The sequence below is a fragment of the Gopherus flavomarginatus genome, chromosome 25, assembly GCF_025201925.1.
Source record: "Gopherus flavomarginatus isolate rGopFla2 chromosome 25, rGopFla2.mat.asm, whole genome shotgun sequence".
Lineage (NCBI taxonomy): Eukaryota > Metazoa > Chordata > Testudines > Testudinidae > Gopherus > Gopherus flavomarginatus.
The window spans coordinates 13036281-13054458 of NC_066641.1; the positions used below are offsets into that span (position 1 = coordinate 13036281).

General features: G+C 63.0%; 2 protein-coding genes across 4 annotated transcripts in view; one reads left to right on the forward strand and one right to left on the reverse strand.

Moving 5' to 3' along the window:
- RARA (retinoic acid receptor alpha) overlaps window positions 1-3787 on the forward strand; it is a 39685-nt gene extending 35898 nt beyond the window's left edge. For both annotated transcript variants that reach the window (XM_050934783.1, XM_050934784.1), the window contains exons 4-8: window positions 184-344; window positions 896-1072; window positions 1643-1847; window positions 2163-2321; window positions 2692-3787. In XM_050934783.1, the coding sequence (XP_050790740.1) occupies window positions 184-344; window positions 896-1072; window positions 1643-1847; window positions 2163-2321; window positions 2692-2903 (914 nt within the window). In that variant the 3' untranslated portion in view covers window positions 2904-3787. The remainder of the gene's footprint in view (window positions 1-183; window positions 345-895; window positions 1073-1642; window positions 1848-2162; window positions 2322-2691) is intronic.
- A 3847-nt stretch (window positions 3788-7634) lies between these two features.
- Window positions 7635-11769, reverse strand: GJD3 (gap junction protein delta 3). Of its 2 annotated transcripts, none has more exons than XM_050934797.1 (2): window positions 11731-11769; window positions 7635-8941 (listed from the first exon to the last, which is right to left on the reverse strand). In XM_050934797.1, exon 2 carries the CDS (start codon window positions 8914-8916, stop codon window positions 8047-8049), a length of 870 nt encoding a protein of 289 aa, XP_050790754.1. In that variant the 5' UTR covers window positions 8917-8941; window positions 11731-11769; the 3' UTR covers window positions 7635-8046. The 2 variants fall into 2 exon arrangements, with proteins under 2 accessions (XP_050790754.1, XP_050790753.1); XM_050934796.1 differs by lacking the exon at window positions 11731-11769 and adding an exon at window positions 10169-10211.
- Between the last annotated feature and the right edge of the window lie 6409 nt (window positions 11770-18178).

Sequence of the window (18178 nt, forward strand, 5' to 3'; positions counted from 1 at the left end):
GGGGGCTGCTGATACGGACGCCCCGAGGGGCTGCGCCCGGTGCCTGCCGCAGTCTGTGATCGCTGAGCTCTCGGGGCTGAAGGGGGCCTGGGGAGCGACCCCACCCGTCGTGGTAGTTAGAAGGGGGCGGTGCAGCGAGGGGCATTGCGGCCGGCCCGCTCACCCACCTGCCCTCTCCCCCAGCCGTCCGGAACGACAGGAACAAGAAAAAGAAGGAGGCGCCGAAGCAGGAGTGTTCAGAGAGCTACATCCTCACGCCCGAGGTGGAGGAGCTCATTGAGAAAGTGCGCAAAGCCCACCAGGAGACCTTCCCTGCCCTCTGCCAGCTCGGCAAATACACTACGGTGAGTGCTCGGCCCGGCGCCCCGACCTCCGGGGAACGCTGCCACCAGGTGGGATCAGGATTAGGGAGAGCGGAAGCGGGGCTGGAGCTGCATTTAGGAACCTTCATTCCCCCAGCTGGCCTATGTCCCCTGACGTCCCTGCTAGTGCCCCATTCGCTCCATGCTCTAGCCAGGGTGGGCTGTAGTGGTTAGAGCAGGGGCTGGGAGCCAGGACTCCTGGGTCTCTCCCTAGCTCTGAAGGGGAGTGGCGTGTAGTGGTTAGAGCACGGGGCTGGGAGCCAGGACTTCCTGGGTTCTGTCCCCATCTCTGTCCCTGATTCGCTTCATGCCCTTGAACAACTTGCTTCCCCACCCCCTGCCTCAGTTTCCCCAGCTGTACAGTGGGCCCCCTGCATCTTTAGTTAAGTATCGATTGGGAGGGGCTGCGAGGGCGGAGGGCTGTTCATGCCGGGGGTGGGGGGGAGACATGTGGCCCCTGTGGGGTGAGGGGGTGGTGGAACCAGCCCCTGGCCCTCCCCTTCCCTCTCACCGTGGCTGGTGTGTCCCTGCAGAACAACAGCTCAGAGCAGCGGGTCTCGCTGGACATCGACCTGTGGGACAAGTTCAGTGAACTCTCCACCAAGTGCATCATCAAGACGGTGGAGTTTGCCAAGCAGCTGCCGGGCTTCACCACGCTCACCATCGCTGACCAGATCACCCTGCTCAAGGCCGCCTGCCTGGACATCCTGGTGAGCCCCCCAGCTTCCCCCACGCCACTGAGCTGTTCCCTGCCTGGTCAGCTGGGGGCAGTGTCCCCTGGAGGGCTGGTTCTTGGCACTGGGGGTTGTGCTGGGGGGGCACAGATGGGGCAGACCAGGGAGCATGGGGTGGGGCTGGTGCCAGGGGGCAGTGGGGAGCAGGGCTGGGGGACAGTGCTGGGGGCAGAGGGGCAAGGAACAGTGGTGTTGGTGCGAGGGGGCAGGACTGGGGGACAGTGCTGCAGGATGGGGGGCAGGGCCAGGGGACAGTGGGGGCAGTGCTGGAGGGCAGGGGGCAGGGCCAGAGGCAGTGGTGTTGGTGCCAGCGGCAGAGGGGAGCAGGGCCAGGGGACAGTGGGGGGCAGTGCTGGAGGATGGGGGGCAGGGCCGGGGACAGTGCTGGAGGGCAGGGGGCAGGGCCAGAGGCAGTGGTGTTGGTACTGGAGGGCAGAGGGGAGCAGGGACGGGGGACTGGGGGGGCGGTGCTGGAGGGCAGGGCGCAGGGCCGGGGGGCAGTGCTGGAGGGCAGGGTGCAGGACTCACCCCAGCTCTGCCCCCCAGATCCTGCGGATCTGCACGCGCTACACGCCGGAGCAGGACACTATGACCTTCTCGGATGGGCTGACCCTGAACCGAACCCAGATGCACAACGCCGGGTTCGGGCCGCTCACTGACCTGGTCTTCGCCTTCGCCAACCAGCTGCTTCCGCTGGAGATGGACGATGCGGAGACCGGGCTGCTCAGCGCCATCTGCCTCATCTGTGGGGGTGAGAGCCGGGGGGCGCTGGGGCGAGGTGGGTGCTGGGGGGGGGTGGAGGTGCCCAGGGCAGGGCTCGCCTACCCTCTGGTAGTTCTGTTGCCATCTCTCTCTGTCGGGGTTGAGGCTGGAACTCTCCGGTGTCCCGACATGACCCTACAATAACAAACCAGAGGGGAGGGGGGAGATGGGTCCCCCCGCCCAGCCAACGAGCTCCCCCTGCTAAGCAGGGGAGCCCTGAGCCCTGCTCGACAGCACCCCCTGGTGGGGAGCTGGGCACTAAACGCTGGCTTCATGGCTGGGCTCCCGGCCCCCACCCCCCCAGATCGCCAGGACCTGGAGCAGGCTGACAAGGTGGACAAGCTGCAGGAGCCGCTGCTGGAGGCGCTGAAGATCTACGTGAGGAAGAGGAGGCCTAATAAGCCCCACATGTTCCCCAAAATGCTGATGAAGATCACGGACCTGCGCAGCATCAGCGCCAAGGGTGAGAGCCCGGCTGGGCGTGGGGCAGAGGGGAGGGGAGGAGCTGGGGCGGGGTGAGAGCCTAGGGTGATGAGGTGCTGGCACTGGGGCTTCTCCCTCCCCCCAGGCAGTGGGGCGCTTTGATTTGGGCTGGAGTTTGGCCGTGGGGCCAGGTCTCTCCCCCGAAGTGTGTGTGAGTGACCGAGGGAGGGGGGCGCAGGCTGAGTGCAGAGAGGTGACTCCAAGCAGTTCCACTCGGTGCACCCTGCGCCCCCCCGGAGCCTGGCAGAGCCTGAAAGGGGCCCAGCTCTGTGTCCCGCTGGCAGCCCGCAGTGCCCAGGTGGCTCCCAGGTCTGCCCTGCGCTGAGCCCTCTGCCCCCGTCTGCCCGCAGGCGCCGAGCGGGTGATCACGCTGAAGATGGAGATCCCCGGCTCCATGCCGCCCCTCATCCAGGAGATGCTGGAGAACTCGGAGGGCCTGGACACGCTGGGCGGGCAGCCGGGCGCCTCCCGCGTGAGCAGCCTGGTGCCGCCCCCCGGCAGCTGCAGCCCCAGCTTGTCACCCAGCTCCAACAGAAGCAGCCCGGCCACCCACTCACCGTGACGCCGTGGCCGGCGCCAGGACGCCATCCTTGCTCTTTGCTGCCAGGCCCGAGGGCTGCATGGCAAGCCAAGGAGGAGGGGGAGGAGGTGACGCTGCCGCGGGCCACCCCCCCCTCCGGGCCCCAGCCCGTTCCTGTCCGTACCAGCACACACTGTGGCCATGGCTTCCCTGCTGACTTGTGACGGACTCTGCTGGAGAATCAGAAGTGGATCCCGTGGGCAATGCCAGGGGGGCCGCTGGCTCTGCGGGGGGCACTGAGCCCTTATTGGGTTTACAGCCCCCCAGTGACTGATGTTCATACCCAGGTTGGAGCAAATCAGCGCCCCGCTCCCCCCCCTCACCCCCCCAGCGCACTGTCGCAGGGGTCCGGCCCACGGCTGGGGGGCGCTGCACCCATGTGAAGATGAAGTGTCTTTTGGTTGAGTTGCATTTCAAGTGTTTCCGGGGGGGTTGGGGGAGAGGGTCGGTTTGGGAAACGTTAGTTGTTTTTTTAAATTTTCATGAGCAAAATCGATCAGCTGATTGTGGCCGTCACGTGCACCCCCCACCACCACGTTCCCCCCCACACACACACATGCCTGTCATCACCAGCAAAACCAACAACACCCCAATTCGCTTGTCAGGTAAAAGCAGAAACACCCGCCAGGAACCAGAGGCCGATTCATTGCAAAGCCAGACAAAGCCAGATTATATATCTATAAATAGCTATAAATATCTATAAATACCTTTTAAAAACTTTGTAAAAGTCGGGAGGGGTTTTTAGAAATGTGCTGCGGTTGGCAACGGGGGGGTCCCGGTTCTGGATGTGAAGTGGGGACAGGGAGGGGGCTGGGGGGGACAGGAGTCCACACAATTTATTATTATTAAATTTTTTTTGTTGTTGAGATTTTTGTGGCTTTGGAATCTCTGGGGAGACGTTGAAAGAGGAAGAAAAACTGGGCTGCTCCCCCAGGGGTATTTCCCCCCCCCCGCCTGCCACTGGGCTGCCCCCCCCGGGGGTATTCCTCCCCTCCCCATGTATGTAAACTGTTCTTGTTTCCTCCAAAATCCAGTAGGGGGCGCTGGACGAGGCCTGTCGGTCTCTGCCTCCGGGGGCAGGTGGGGCTGTCTGATTTGAAGCTTGTTTCTCTGGCCGGACCAGTGACCTCCACAGATAAAATCTGCTGGGGGGCACATAGGCTGGCACGTGGCACTATGGGGGGTGGGGGCTTAGTACCCGGGGGCCTCTGCCTGGGGGCTGCTGCTCATTCACCTGCTTGGCCTGTTCCTGTCATACACAGGGAGGGGGCAGAGCTGAGCCTGGCATTGGCACAGCTGCCCTGTTACCCTCCACAGTGCCCTGGTTGCCCCCACTCTGGGCCTGCCCCACATGATCAGGGCTGGGCCCGGAGTGAAGATGGGGCTGGCGCCTGCAACCTTGGGGGACAGGCAGGAGGTGACATTAGTCTGCAGCTGCCCTAGCCCCACCTCATCCCCCAGCTCCCCGGCATGGGGCTTATAGCCTGTTAGCTGGGGGGGGGGGGCAGCAGGGTGCCTCGCCCTGGTGAGCCTCCTCCCCTGCCACGCACAGCTCCCCTTGCAGTGTCTGCCCAGGGACTCTGAGCCATGAGTGTCAGCCGGGCATGGGGCCCTGCGGGCGAGACGCAGACGGGCTGGGCTGGCAGAGGGCACTGGGCACAGCTGAGTCACCCGGGATGGGCAGGCCCTGCTCGGGGCGAGGGGATCCGCTAGGGCAAGCCAGGTGCGGGCAGGGGCCCAGAGGGGAGGGCCGGGTCCTGCCTGAGCCAGCTCCTGGTGCCCACCCTGGCATGTCATGGGCAGCGCTGCAGGCCAGGCTGGCTGGGGCGAGGGCAGGTCCTGCCCTGGGGGGGTGGGGGGGGGGCGCTGCTCATTTTCAGTGTTGTGGCTTATTAAATTAAAGCATCCTGGGCCCCATCGGCCTGCTGCTCTGGGCTCTGGGCACCAGGGGGCAGCAAAGCTGCTCTGCTGCAGGGACACCCCCCTCCCGCCCGTGCACTTTGCCTGGGCTCTGAGCAGCCCCCCCGGCAGATGCATTAATACTAGGCCTGTCGATTAATCACAGTTAACTCATGTGCTTCTCTCAAAAAATTAACTGAGGCTCAAAAAATGACTCCTGATTAATGGCCCTGTTACTGGAATACCGCTTGAAATGTATTAAAGATTTTTGGATGCTTTTCTACATTTTCAAATGTATCGATTTCTGTTACAACACTGAATACAAAGTGTTCAGAGCTCCCCTTCTAGTCGTTTTTATTACAAATATTTGCACTGTAAAAATGATAAACCAAAGAAATAGTATTTTTAAATTCACCTCTCCAAGTACTGTAGTGCAATCTCTTTGTCCTGAAAGTGCGACTTACAAATGTAGATGTTTTTTGTTACATAACTGCACTCAAAAACAAAACAATGTAAAACTTCAGAGCCTACAAGTCCACTCAGTCCTACTTCTTGTTCAGCCAATTGCTATGAGAAACATGTTTGTTCACGTTTACAGGAGATAATGCTGCCCACTTCTTATTTACAATGTCACCAGAAAGCGAGAACAGGGGTTCCCCTGGCACTTTGGTAACTGGCATTGCAAGGTATTTACGGGCCAGATATGCTAAATATTCATATGCCCCTTCATGCTTCGGCCACCCAGAGGACATGCTTCCATGCTGATGATGCTCGTTTAAAAAAAAATGTGTTAATTTCATTTGTGACTGAACTCCTTGGGGGAGAACTGTATGTCCCCTGCTCTGTTGCTCTATTTTACCCACATTCTCCCCTATATTTCATGGTATAGGGGTCTCGGATGATGACCCTGCACATGTCTGATTGACGAACACTGTCACTGCAGATTTGACAAAACACAAAGAAGTTACCAGTGTGAGATTTCTAAAAATAGCTACAGCACTTGACTCCAGGTTTAAGAATCTGAAGTGCCTTCCAAGATCTGAGAGGGACGAGGTGTGCAGTATGCTGAAAGAAGTCTTAAAAGAGCAACACTCCGATGCGGAAACTACAGAACCCAAACCACCAAAAAAGAAAATCAACCTTCTGCTGGTGGCATCTGACTCAAATCATGAAAACGAACGTGCATCGGTCCGCACTCCTTTGGATTGTTATCAAGCAGAACCTGTCGTCAGCATGGACGCATGTCCCCTGGAATGGTGGTTGAAGCATGAAGAGGCATATGAATCTTTAGCACATCTGGCATGTAAATATCTTGAGACACCAGCTACAACAGTGCCATGGGAACCCCTGTTCTCACTTTCAGGTGACACTGTAAACAAGAAGTGGGCAGCATTATCTCCTGCAGATGTAACCAAACTTGTTTGTCTGAGTGATTGACTGAACAAGCAGTAGGACTGAGTGGACTTGCAGGCTCTAAAGTTTTACATTGTTCTGGTTTTGAATGCAGGTTTTTTCTTTTTCTTTTTTTTGTGTACATAATTCAACATTTGTAAGTTCAACTTTCAGGATAAAGCGATTGCCCTACAGTCCTTGTATTAGGTGAACTGAAATACACAATTTTTTGTTTTTTACAGTGCAAATATTTGTAATAAAAAAGTGAGCACTGTACACTGTGTTCAGTGTTTGTAATTGAAAATGTAGAAAACATTCAAAAAATCTTGTTTAACAGTGCCATTAATTGGGATTAATTTTTTTAATCGCATGACAGCCCTAATTAATACAGCCTTGGCCAGACACCTGCAGCATTATAGCTGGGGAAACTGAGGCACAGCAAGAGCCTCCCCTGCGGTGCGTCATGGGCAGAGCAGGGAACAGAACCCAGGTGTCCTGGCTTGGGCAGTGGTGCCGCCATGAGAGGGTTGGGGGGGCCCCCTGACGCAGGATCTGGCAGGGGAGAGGGGGTGATGGTGTTTTTCTTTTCTACCTTTTTTTTTTCCATTAACCTCTGGGTGTGGTGCCACCCTCCTGCAACAGGAAACAGGAGACAAGGGGAACCTGGCACCAATCCACCCCCCCTCCCCCAGCAACCCAACAGCTACTCACGCCCTCCCAAAATGTAAGACCCTCACTGCAGCACCCACGGCTGCCACAGGCCTCTGGCCATGCACCGAGCGATTGATGGGAACCCTGGCACATATCCTGACCTGCAGCCCCCTGCGAGTCTGTCCCTGGGCTCCCCCACACACCCCCTCACACCATGTCCAGCCTGCACAGGGCAGGGCTGGTGTCTAACACCGGGCTCCCCCCACGCATGGTCATCCCAGACCCTGAACCGCCGCTAAGCCCATGGGTGTCTGGACCCACACACCTGGCGTGGCCAGAACAATCATTACCGCATGGCGCGCTGGGACGGCCTGGAACTCCAACACGGGGCACTGCCAGCGTCTCCCCACGGCCAGGAGTGCTGCAGGCCAGGCCAGAGCTCTGCTTAGGGGCAGCAAGCCCTGCCCGGCCCTGCCCAGCTCTGCCATGGTGGGCCCTCCGAGTGCTTGGGCAGAGGGAATGTGTCACTGATGGGACAGGTTGAATCCAGCTCCTGCTCCCAATCGAAGTGTGAAAACGAAGAGAGAACATGGCCCAGCCCAGGGCGGCCTGTCCCCGCCCCAGAACTGCACCGCCGTTTGGCTCACGCCATGGCACCAACCCCACTCGCAAATCACCGGTTGGGTTGGGGGGGTTTAATTACAAAGTTTTCTTCTGTTTATTCACACAAATGTATAAAAATTGGCGATGCCATTTCACCTGGCCCCAGAGCCCCCCGTCCCTGCCTGCCCCACCCAGCTTCCTGTCTTCAGGAACAGTCTCGTCCCCCGGCTGAGCAGCAGGCAGAGGGGCTGGGCCTGTTCATTGCCCCTTGTCTGGTCGCCTACACCAGCCGGAATGAGACCCCCAGCTCTCCCATGTGCCAGCCCAATGCTCAAACCCCTGGGTCATGCCGTCACCCCTTGTAGCCTGGCCGGCTCCTTTCCTGCCAGTTCAGCCCCCTGCCCACTTGTGGCATGAGGGGCTTTGTGCCCAAGGCAGGAGGGCAGCTCTCTGCCAAGCTGCACGGGGCTGGTACGGACCATGGGCCCCGCCACTCAGGTCACTGGTATTGCCGCAACGGCCCTGCTAAGCGGAGGGCCCAGTGACTGGCACAGATGGGAGCTGGGCAGTAGCGAGAGCCCTAGACAACCAAATCGGCCCTGCCTGCGGCCTGGGAGGCCTTGCTGCCCTTGGAGGGGGCTTGGGGCCGGAACAGGGCCGAGGGCTCGTAGTGGTTGGGGATGCTGCAGGCTGCCCCCTTGGTGCCCCCATCGCCCTGGGGCAGGAAGTGCTGGCACTGCTCGTGTGCCTGGTTGGACCAGTTTTCCTGCTGCTCGTAGGAGGCGGCCGGGGGCCTGTTGGCCACTGTCCCCTGGCACCTGTCCTTGGCCAGCAAGTGGGCCAGCTCCACCAGGCTGAGCAGGGTGGAGACCACGCCCACCGCGAAGTAGAAGAGAATGAAGATGGTTTTCTCGGTGGGCCGGGACACGAAGCAGTCCACGTAGTGGGGGCAGGGCGAGCGCTGGCAGGTGAAGCGTGGCTCCACGTGGAAGCCGTACAGCAGCCACTGCCCCACCAGGAAGCTGCTCTCAGCCAGGATGCGCAGGGCCACGTTGACCAGATAGAAGGTGCGGACGTGGTGTGTGCGCTGGCTGGGCTGCAGCCGGGGTGGGCCCGCGGGGCCGCCCTCCTCGCCCTGGCGCAGCTTGCCGCTCTGGTGCATGGCGTACATGACGAAGAGCAGGGCGGGCGCCGAGAGCACCACGATGTGGAAGACCCAGAAGCGGTAGTGGGAGATGGGGAAGGCCTTGTCGTAGCAGACCTGCTTGCAGCCCGGCTGCAGCGTGTTGCAGGCGAACTCCTCCTGCTCGTCCTCGAAGACGTCGCTGCCCACCGTGGCCAGGATGAGGATGCGGAAGATCAGCATCACCACCAGCCAGAACCGGCCCACCATGGGCGAGTGCTCCTGCACCGCGTCCAGCAGCGAGCTCAGGAAGCTCCACTCGCCCATGGCTGGGGCCAGGGCCAGGGCCGCTCTAGGGGAACAGGACCAGTCAGAGCTGCCGCCTGCTCCCCGCTCTGGGCACCCAGGGGCCACCCAGGGACAGCGTGGACTGGACACAGACCCCCTTAGCCGGGAGGCGTAAGCCAGCCACGGGGGTTTGTGCACCCAGGGACAGCGTGGACTGGACACAGACCCCCTTAGCCAGGAGCCGTAAGCCAGCCACGGGGGTTTGTGCACCCAAGGTCAAGGCCATTCTCACCCGTGGGGCTGCAGCGACTGCCCCCCAGCCCGGCTCCTTGCTGCCTGGACGGAGAGCTGCCCCCACGAGCTGACCCCCAGTGGCACCTGGGCCAAGATGTCCCCGGCCAGCCGCAGAGCCGGTGCACTGGCCACGCAGGAGCCAAGCTCTGTGCAGGGCGCAGGTGGGACGGGGAGGCGACGGGCTCAGGGTTTGGGAGCTGCTGACTCCCGGGGCGCACTGGGCACAGACTCCTCTAGGGCAGCAGGGGGCCAGGAAGGGTCTTGGGGCCGGAAGCTGAAAGACTGAGGTCCCAGCCCACATGTGGGTCAGGCCTCTGCTCCCCACGTGATGCCACCCCGCATGCAGCACCCACCTGCAGCCAAGCTTGACCAGCGGCTGCTGGCCACCAGCCTGGGACCCCGGCACTGCGCTGGCCATGGGCACGGGGCACCAGGCTCCTCGGTCATACAGGGCCAGCCCCAGGAGGCTCGGGCAGAGGCTGGCCTGGGCTCCCCCTTTTAAAGCCAAGGGGCTGAAGGGGGGCTAGAGACCCCGGCCTGGGGCGTCCTGTTCCTGCCATCTGGCCAGCAGCAAAGGCCCTGTCCCCATGGGGCCTGGCTGAGAGGCTCTGATGGGGAGGGACCCTGCTAGTGTCCAGTGAGTTGGGGGCTGGGGGCCCGGGGACCCCCCACAGGCCAGGATTTGCTCGTGGCCCACTCACCCCAGGTGTTACTGATGCCCGGGCGTCGGGGGCTGGACCCCCCTGTGCCCAGCCGGTCCCTCCAACCCGGGGGGGGGGCAGCCTGCCCCAGGTCCCAGGGGGAGCAGAGCGGGCGTACGAGGATGTGTCACGCGTGGGGCCAGCTTGGGCCAGACGTGGGGCGCGACCCCCCCCCCCCGACTCACCCTGTCCCGGCCCGTCCCAGGGGCTGGCTGCGGGCACGGAGTAGGGGCCATGGCCCATGGGGGGCGCAGTCACCCCTCCCCTCCCGCGCCCCGTCCCAGCCCGGCCGGTACCTGCAGGCGGGGGCTGGTGCAGGGGCCGCGTCCCGGACTCGGCTCGGCGCAGGCTGCCCGGGGCTCGCGCATCGTCCGGCCCGGGACTTTCCCTGCAGCTCCGCCTGGAGCCTCTTAAAGAGACAGCGCAGCCCCCCGGGGCAGCCCGGCCAGCCCCCTGCCTGCAATCCCGCCCCCCAGCGCCCTCCCCCCCGGGGCCGCCCCCTCCCCGCAATCCCGCCCCCCGGGGCAGCCCCCTGCCTGCAATCCTGCCCCACAGCGCCCTCCCCCCTGGGGCAGCCCTCTGCCTGCAATCCCGCCCCCCAGCGCCCTCCCCCCCGGGGCCGCCCCCTCCCCGCAATCCCGCCCCCCGGGGCAGCCCCCTGCCTGCAATCCTGCCCCCCAGCGCCCTCCCCCCCGGGGCAGCCCTCTGCCTGCAATCCTGCCCCCCAGCGCCCTCCCCCCCGGGGCCGCCCCCTCCCCGCAATCCCGCCCCCCGGGGCAGCCCCCTGCCTGCAATCCTGCCCCCCAGCGCCCTCCCCCCCGGGGCAGCCCTCTGCCTGCAATCCCGCCCCCCAGCGCCCTCTCCCACGGGGCAGCCCCCTGCCTAGTCCCGCCCACCAGCGCCCTTCCCCCCCAGGGCAGCCACCTCCCCACAATCTCACCCCCCTGGGCAGCCCCCTGCCTAATCCCGGCCCCCAGCGCCCTCCCCCCCAGGGCAGCCCCCTCCCCACAATCTCACACCCCAGGGCAGCCCCCTGCCTAATCCCGCCCCCCAGCGCCCTCCCCCTGGGACAGCCCGGCCAGTCCCCTGCCTGCAATCCCTCCCCCCAGCGCCCTCCCCCCCAGGGCAGCCCCCCAGTCCCCTCCCGGAAATCACGCCCCCTGGGACAGCCTGGACAGCCCCTTGCCTAATCCCGCCCCACAGCCCCCTCCCCGCAATCCCGCCTCCCGGGGCAGCCCGGCCAGCCCCCTGCCTGCAATCCCACCCCCCAGCCCTCTCCCCCCTGGGGCAGCCCCCCAGCCCCTTGCCTGCTATCCCGCCCCCCAGCCCCCTCCCCCCTGGGGCAGCCCCACAGCCCCCTTCCCCCAGTCTCGCTCCCCCAGGGCAGCCCCACAGCTGGTCAGTGGGCACCTGGCATTATCTCCCTGCAGCACTGCCCACTGCCCAAGAACTGGGGTGAGGAGGGCGTCAGGCAGCCCCGCTCCCAGGTCCTGTGCCCCAGGCCTATGGGGGGGAGGGGGCAGAGGAATGGACAGTTTCTTCACCCCCCCCCCACCTGCCTTCCAAGCAGGCAGCAGGGGATGGGGCCAGAGGGGGCAAGGGCTGAGCTAAAGATGAGTTGGCGGGGGTGGGTCTGCACAGCGAGGGGCATGTGGGGGGGGGGGCCTCAGGCCGTACCCACAGCAGAGACAGCCCCCAGTGCCCAGGAGCCCCCAGGGCCTCATCAGCCCATTCGCCACGCTCCCCTGGGCAGGTCGCTCACCCAGCCCTCAGTTCAGTCCCTGCCCCCAATTTCCCAGATTCCCTCACCTGCCCCATTCCCATCACCCAGAACCCCCCGGGGCCAGTGCCCCCTTACCGGCTGGGTGCTGCTGCCGGGAGCCAGGCTGTCCCCACACATCCCCTCACTAACCGCCTCGCAGGCCCAGCTCCTGGAGGCTCTGGGCGGGGCACCAGGATGTGTCAGGGCTGGGCCAGGCGTCCTGCTGGCTCACAAAAGCCCTTGACCGGCCCCTGCCCCGTGGGAAGGCTGCACCCAAGCCCCAGGACCTTGGCCTGTGCTGGGTTTGCGCCCAGCGCTGCAGCTGCGCTCCGGAGTTTCAGCTGCTTTCACTTTCCTCCCCGGTGAGAGCCTGCCTGGAAGAGCCTGGCAGGGCTCACAGGATCCCTGGGGGCAGGACGGCCAAGTGGCATGTCCAGCACGGCAGCCTAGTGTCTGCAGACATGGGCAGTGGGGCACTGGCAACGGGGGCCTGGGTGAGCCACTGTACAGGGCTGAGCCTCCAGCCCACAGGCTGCTCCGTGCCCATGCTTGGGCATGGCCCTTGGGAGCGTCTGGGCCTCTCCAGCCAATCGCCAGCTGCCCCATGGAGTACCCACGGTGGCTGTGGCCCCAGTGATCCCTGGGGTTGCGGGCAGGCTGGCATCTGCAGGGGCGTGGGTGGGGCATCCCAGAGCACCCCGATTCCCCCAGCCAAACATCCACTGTCCAGGCAGGCTCGTTGGCACCTCCCGGCATGGCACCAGACAGGCCAGGCCAGGCCAGGGCGAAGCCAGGGGCATGCAGGGACAATTGTCAAATCCAGCCCCTGGCGGGTCCTGCCCCTGCCCCTGCCCTTCCCCCACCCCCAGGCATTGGCCTGGCGGCTGGCATTAGTATCTGCTCACCATGCGACTGTGGCTGGGGTGGGAGTAACCCCAGAGTGCGGCCTAGACCGCCCCCCCCCGCCCAGGCTGTGGTGCCCCAGGCCAGGGCTCTTTCAGGCTGTGGCGTGGTGCTGGCCCAGCGTATGCAGGGACAGGCACCTGCAGGCCTGAACTGTGGACCTGAGCCCCAAAGGCCACACTGGTGGCAAGGCCCCGTGCCAGGGGCAACAGGGCCTTTGGGGCTGGGTCAGTCATTGCCTGGACACAAAGCGAAGAGGGGTGTCCTCTCCCCCCACCCCTCAGCCACGCCCCCCTGTGCTCTCCCTTAGTGCCAGGAACGCAGCGCTCGGCGCTGCCTGGCACAGGGCCCTGCTTTGTGCCTGACATGGGGGCTCACCCTGGCACCCAGCCCCATGCTGCTGCTCCGCCAGCTGACAGGTGCCACACCCTCATCCTGCTGGCTGGAAGCATTTCTCCCTCTCCCCCCACGGCCAGGTTCCTCCTTGTGCAGCCAAGCCCCCGCTGGAGTAGTTGGGGAGCTGGGGTGTGGGACAGCCCGCCCTGGTGCTCGGCGCAGCTCTGGGCATAGCATGCGGAGCTAATGGGTCAAAGCAGCGCTGGGGACTGGGGCCAGGACTCCTGGGTTCTATTCCAGGCTCTCCCACTTTCTGGCCATGTCACCCGCTCAGTGCCTCAGTCTCCTCCTACCTAAAATGGGGCTATTGCTGAGCTCAGCGATCGGGAGGCAGGGAACGCACATTGACTGACCAGTCCTGTTACCCCTGTACCTCGCAGTAACTGTGGGGTCTGGCCATGTTGTGGGCTGTGTGGCTCCTATGCCAGGGGCACACGTGCCCTGTGTGTGTGTGAGGCCCCTCCCCTGCCCAGGGCATACAGGGCAGAGCCATGCCCCCTCCCCCCCCGCCCCTCTGGCCATGTATTGTGCTAATTCAGACTCCCAGAAGAGGCTGCTGAAGAAGCAGGGCTGGGGCCTGGGATTTGGGAGCCAGCGGGTGACACAGGACCACGAGGTGCCTGTTCTCACCGGGCAAGCGGGGACTGCCAGGCGAGGGGGCTTCAGGAGTCCGGCCTCCCGCCAGCGAGCCCTGCGACATGGCCCTGTCCCAGCTGGCGTCCAAGCTTGCAGCCGGGGTACGGGCACAGTGTCAGCCCAGGGAGGCCTAACGCCACGGTGCTGCCTTGCACACAGGGCCGGTGCTACCGTTTAGGCAGCCTAGGCAGTCGCCTAGGGCGCCAGGATTATTGATGGGCGGCATTTTGCCAGCGGGGGGCAGCAGGCGGCTCTGGTTGACCTGCCGCAGTGGTGCCTGCGGATGGTTGGCTGCTCCCGTGGCTCCGGTGGACCTCCCGCAGGCACCACTGCGGCAGCTGCACCGGAGCCACGGACCAACGGACCCTCCGCAGGCACCACTGCGGCAGCTGCACCGGATCCACGGACCAACAAACCCGCCGCAGGCACCACTGCGGCAGCTGCACCAGATCCACGGACCAACAAACCCGCCGCAGGCACCACTGCGGCAGCTCCACCGGAGCCACGGACCAACGGACCCTCCGCAGGCACCACTGCGGCAGCTGCACCGGAGCCACGGACCAACGGACCCTCCGCAGGCACCACTGCGGCAGCTGCACCGGAGCCACGGACCAACGGACCCTCCGCAGGCACCACTGCGGCAGCTGCACCGGAGCCACGGACCAACGGACCCTCCGCAGGCACCACTGCGGCAGCTGCACCGGAGCCACGGACCAACGGACCCTCCGCAGGCACCACTGCGGCAGCTGCACCGGAGCCACGGACCAACGGACACTCCGCAGGCACCACTGCGGCAGCTCCACCGGAGCCACGGACCAACGGACACTCCGCAGGCACCGCTGCGGCAGCTGCACCGGATCCACGGACCAACGGACCCTCCGCAGGCACCACTGCGGCAGCTCCACCGGAGCCACGGACCAACGAACCCGCCACAGGCACTACTGTGGCAGCTCCACCGGAGCCGCAGGATCAGCGCTGGGGTGTGTGTGTGGCAAAATGGCTGTGTGCCTAGGGCGCGAGAAACCTGCTTGCATGTGTTGGGTTTGGGGCTGGTCCTGCAGCTCGTGGGCAGGCAGGGGGCTAGCAGGCAACTGACAGCTGGCGAGTCACTGCCTAGGCCCTGTGGCTAGCCTGGGGGTGGCAACACAGCAAGCCAGGGAGACACAGGGCAGCCCGTGGCCCCTGCTGCACACCCCTGGCCTGGGCGCCAGGAGCTGCAGGGACACGTCATGTTGCTGAGTGCCTGGCTGGTGGAGGGAGTGGGGCAGAAGGTGCCGGACCGAGGGGCTGGGGCACTTCTCTCCCAGGTGCGCCTCACGCGCTCCACCCGCTGGGGTTGGCTGCAGGGCACCTGGCTGGTCGGTGCCATGTGGGGGCCCTAGCCCAGCCTGGGGCCCAGTGCCTGGGGCTACGTGCGCATCCCAGTGCAGTGCTAGGAGCTGGGCTGATTTCCCGGAAGGTTTTTGCCTGCGGCCCCATTGTTTGTCCAGTGTTATATTTACTAAACAGGAAATGCTCCTAATGCCTAGTTATTCCGTTGCATACACAGATGCTTTCCCTTTCTCTTATGCGTGGCCTTTCCCAGCCCCCCGGCCTGTCCCTGCTTCGCCCTGAGCCAGAGTCTCCGCTTGGGAACGCGCGTTCAGCACGCCCCTCCTTTAGTCACTCCCCTGCGGGCCATGACCCCAGAACAGCAGCCTCGCACACTGCGTTCCCTCCCGCAGCCACTCTTCCCAAGAGCCAGATTCCTGATGGGAAAAACTGCCTAACTCTCTCTCAGGGTGCTTAAGCACTGGGATAAATTGCCTGGGGAGGTTGTGGAATTTCCCTCATTGGGGATTTTTAAGAGCAGGTTGGCGAAATGCCTGTCAGGGATGGTCTAGCTAATACTTAGTCGTGCTGTGAGGGCAGGGGACTGGACTAGATGACCTCTCGAGGTCCCTTCCAGTGCTACAATTCTGTGAATCAGGACTCCTGGGAATTCCCAGCTCGGCCACTGACTCACTTTGTAACCTTGGGTGAGCCACGTCCCTCTCTGCCTCAATTTCCCCACTTGCAACCAGTGTTATCTCCGGCAGAGCAAGCCTACTTGGCCATACCTGTCTGAGCACTCTGACCAGACATATATCCAAAGCGACTCTGTCCTCTCCAGTCACGTCGCCCCTCGGTGACTCAGTTTCCCCACGAGGACTAGCCCGAACCCATCAACATGAGCGTGAGGCTTAAGTAGTAAGTGTTTGTAAAATGCTAAATACCATTCGAACACCCTCCAGCACCTGGAAAAGGCACAAATCCGGAGCTAAGGGAGGAAATCGTAGGCTAGAGCTGGAGCCTGGAGCTTTTCTAATGCTAAGCTCCTTAAATGGCCCCTCAGACGGGATGTGCTGGAGACGCTCTCCAGAGCCTGGCAGTGGAAAATCAGACACAGCTTTCCACACTTGACTGTCTTCCAATAAACACTTCACTTCCATTGATACGGCTCCCAGCGAGGCCGTGCTGGCTCCTGGGCCCTGCCCAGGCGCCGGCTCCGGCCTGGACTGGGTTAAAAGCCCAGGACGAACTGGGGGGACACACACAGGAAGCGGATGTGACCCACACACTGAAGTGTATAATGTAGCCATGACGGTTCAGCCAAATGCAATGGGAGGTCTGGCCGATCAGCTGGTGTATAGTGTTCGTTGCCTCCCATGATGGATTCTGGGATTGGAGCACAACAAATCCATGACATTTGTTACCCCATGGGCCGGATCTCATCCAGCAATCACACCGGCGCCAAAAGCCACTACCTGTAACAGATGGCAGCACCCTATGGGTGGCAGGAAATCTATGGGTCTCGGGCACCACTTCCAAGGAAAAGTCCACATCCATTTGTAACCAAGCTCCTAGTTGGGTTCGGATGCCCCGATTCAGCCGCGTGTCAGTGCCACCTCTTTGCTGTGCAGCGTCTGGACACGGTGAGCGTCTCAGTGCATCTCACTTTCCAGATAAAGCCACCCGAATGCCAGTCCCCGCTGGCAGGAAATACGTGCCCCTGGGCCAACTCGTCCTGAGCAAGCGTGGGGAGGGGGTCGCATCTGTCACCCTGCAGCATCGCGTCGAGGGCTGAATGTGTGACTTGGACAGAGCGACCTCAGCCTGGGCTGCATCCAGCGGGTGCGATTCGCTGCAAAAGGGGCTTTCAGCACCAGCTTGTCCCAATAGGACCCTGTGGCTGGTTCCTCGTGGCCTGGAAAAGCAGAGCTGGTGGCCAGGCTGTGACAAACTGGGAATGTTCTTAATGTTTTCTCTGAATACTGTGTTGGTGCCTCAGTGTCCCCATGGCAGTTCTTAAGTATCTGGCAGAGCAAAGGGCCAGTGCACCTAAATGCCTGGCACTCTGTCTCCTAGCAACTGATGGCCTGGGCCCCTCCTCTGCAGAGGTGCCAGCTGAAGGTGTTGGAGACAAAGGGATCAGGTGACCTCCTGGCCCGGGAAAGGGGCTGAGCAGAGAGGAGGGGCGAAGGGGGGTGGTTAGTCTGGAGCTGGCTGAGGGCAGACGTGGGGGTCAGGCTCACTGACCCCCAGAATGGACCCGGCCGAGGGGTCCGGTTCTCTGTACCTACAAGCTCTGTTTTAGACCCTGTTCCTGTCATCGAATAAACCTCTGTGTTACTGGCTGGCTGAGAGTCACGTCTGACTGCAAAGTGGGGGTGCAGAACCCGGTGGCTTCCCCAGGACCCCACTGAGGCAGGCTCGCTGTGGGAAGCGCCCGGAGGGGCAGAGGATGCTGAATGCTCCAAGGAGAGACCCAGGAGGTGAAGACGTGTGAGCTTCTTGCCCTGAACAAGTCTGCTCCAAGGGAGAGGAGGCTCCCCAAAGTCCTGCCTGGCTTGGTGGGGAGCAGTTCCAGAGCATCGCCCGGTGACTCCGTGACACAGGCTACCTACTGCGGGCCTGGCCCAGCCTCCAAGCACAGCGACCACAGAAACTGGCCCTTCCTTACCCACAAGCCCAGCACCCCGGGCACTTGGACACTAATGGCTGGGGCCAGGGGCTCTTCTTAGCCCTGCAGAACCAGCCTGGCACAGGCTGGACCCTGCTCCTCCCTGGGCATCAGCAGAACGATGCAATCCCCGAGTTATCAACCAGCAACACCCAGGAAAGCTCAGAGGCTTCAACAAAGTGCAACCAGGCCAGCAAACCCTTCCTTAGTCGTGCTGGTGCATGCGACGGAAAAAGGCCAGCAGCGGGCTCAGCCCCGGGGACTGGCAGCGTGGGGAGTTATGTAAGAACTGGGCCCCTTAGCGGTGGGCCTGTCGCACGCTGGGTGGAGCCAGCCCCCCCCCCCCCCAGGAGCACCCAAGCTAGAGACACTGCAGACATGGCTGGGAGGTGCCCAGGCAGAGCCGAAGGTCACTCTGCTGATCTGTGGCATCTGACACACTTGGATTTTGCAAGGAATGGCAGTAAAATCCAAGGCGATCCCTTGTAAAGCGCACCTGGGGCATGGCCACTGCCACACCTGGCAGCACAGCTGAGCCCTTCGAGCTTTATGGCCAGTCCCACCCAGCGCCGAGGACACGAGCTGGACCTTTCATCCCTCACCTGCTCTCCTCCCCCCAACCTGCTG

Coding starts and splice junctions, on each gene's coding strand:
- GJD3 (XM_050934797.1), bottom strand. CDS start 8,916: ATGGGCGAGTGGAGCTTCCTGAGCTCGCTGCTGGACGCGGTGCAGGAG.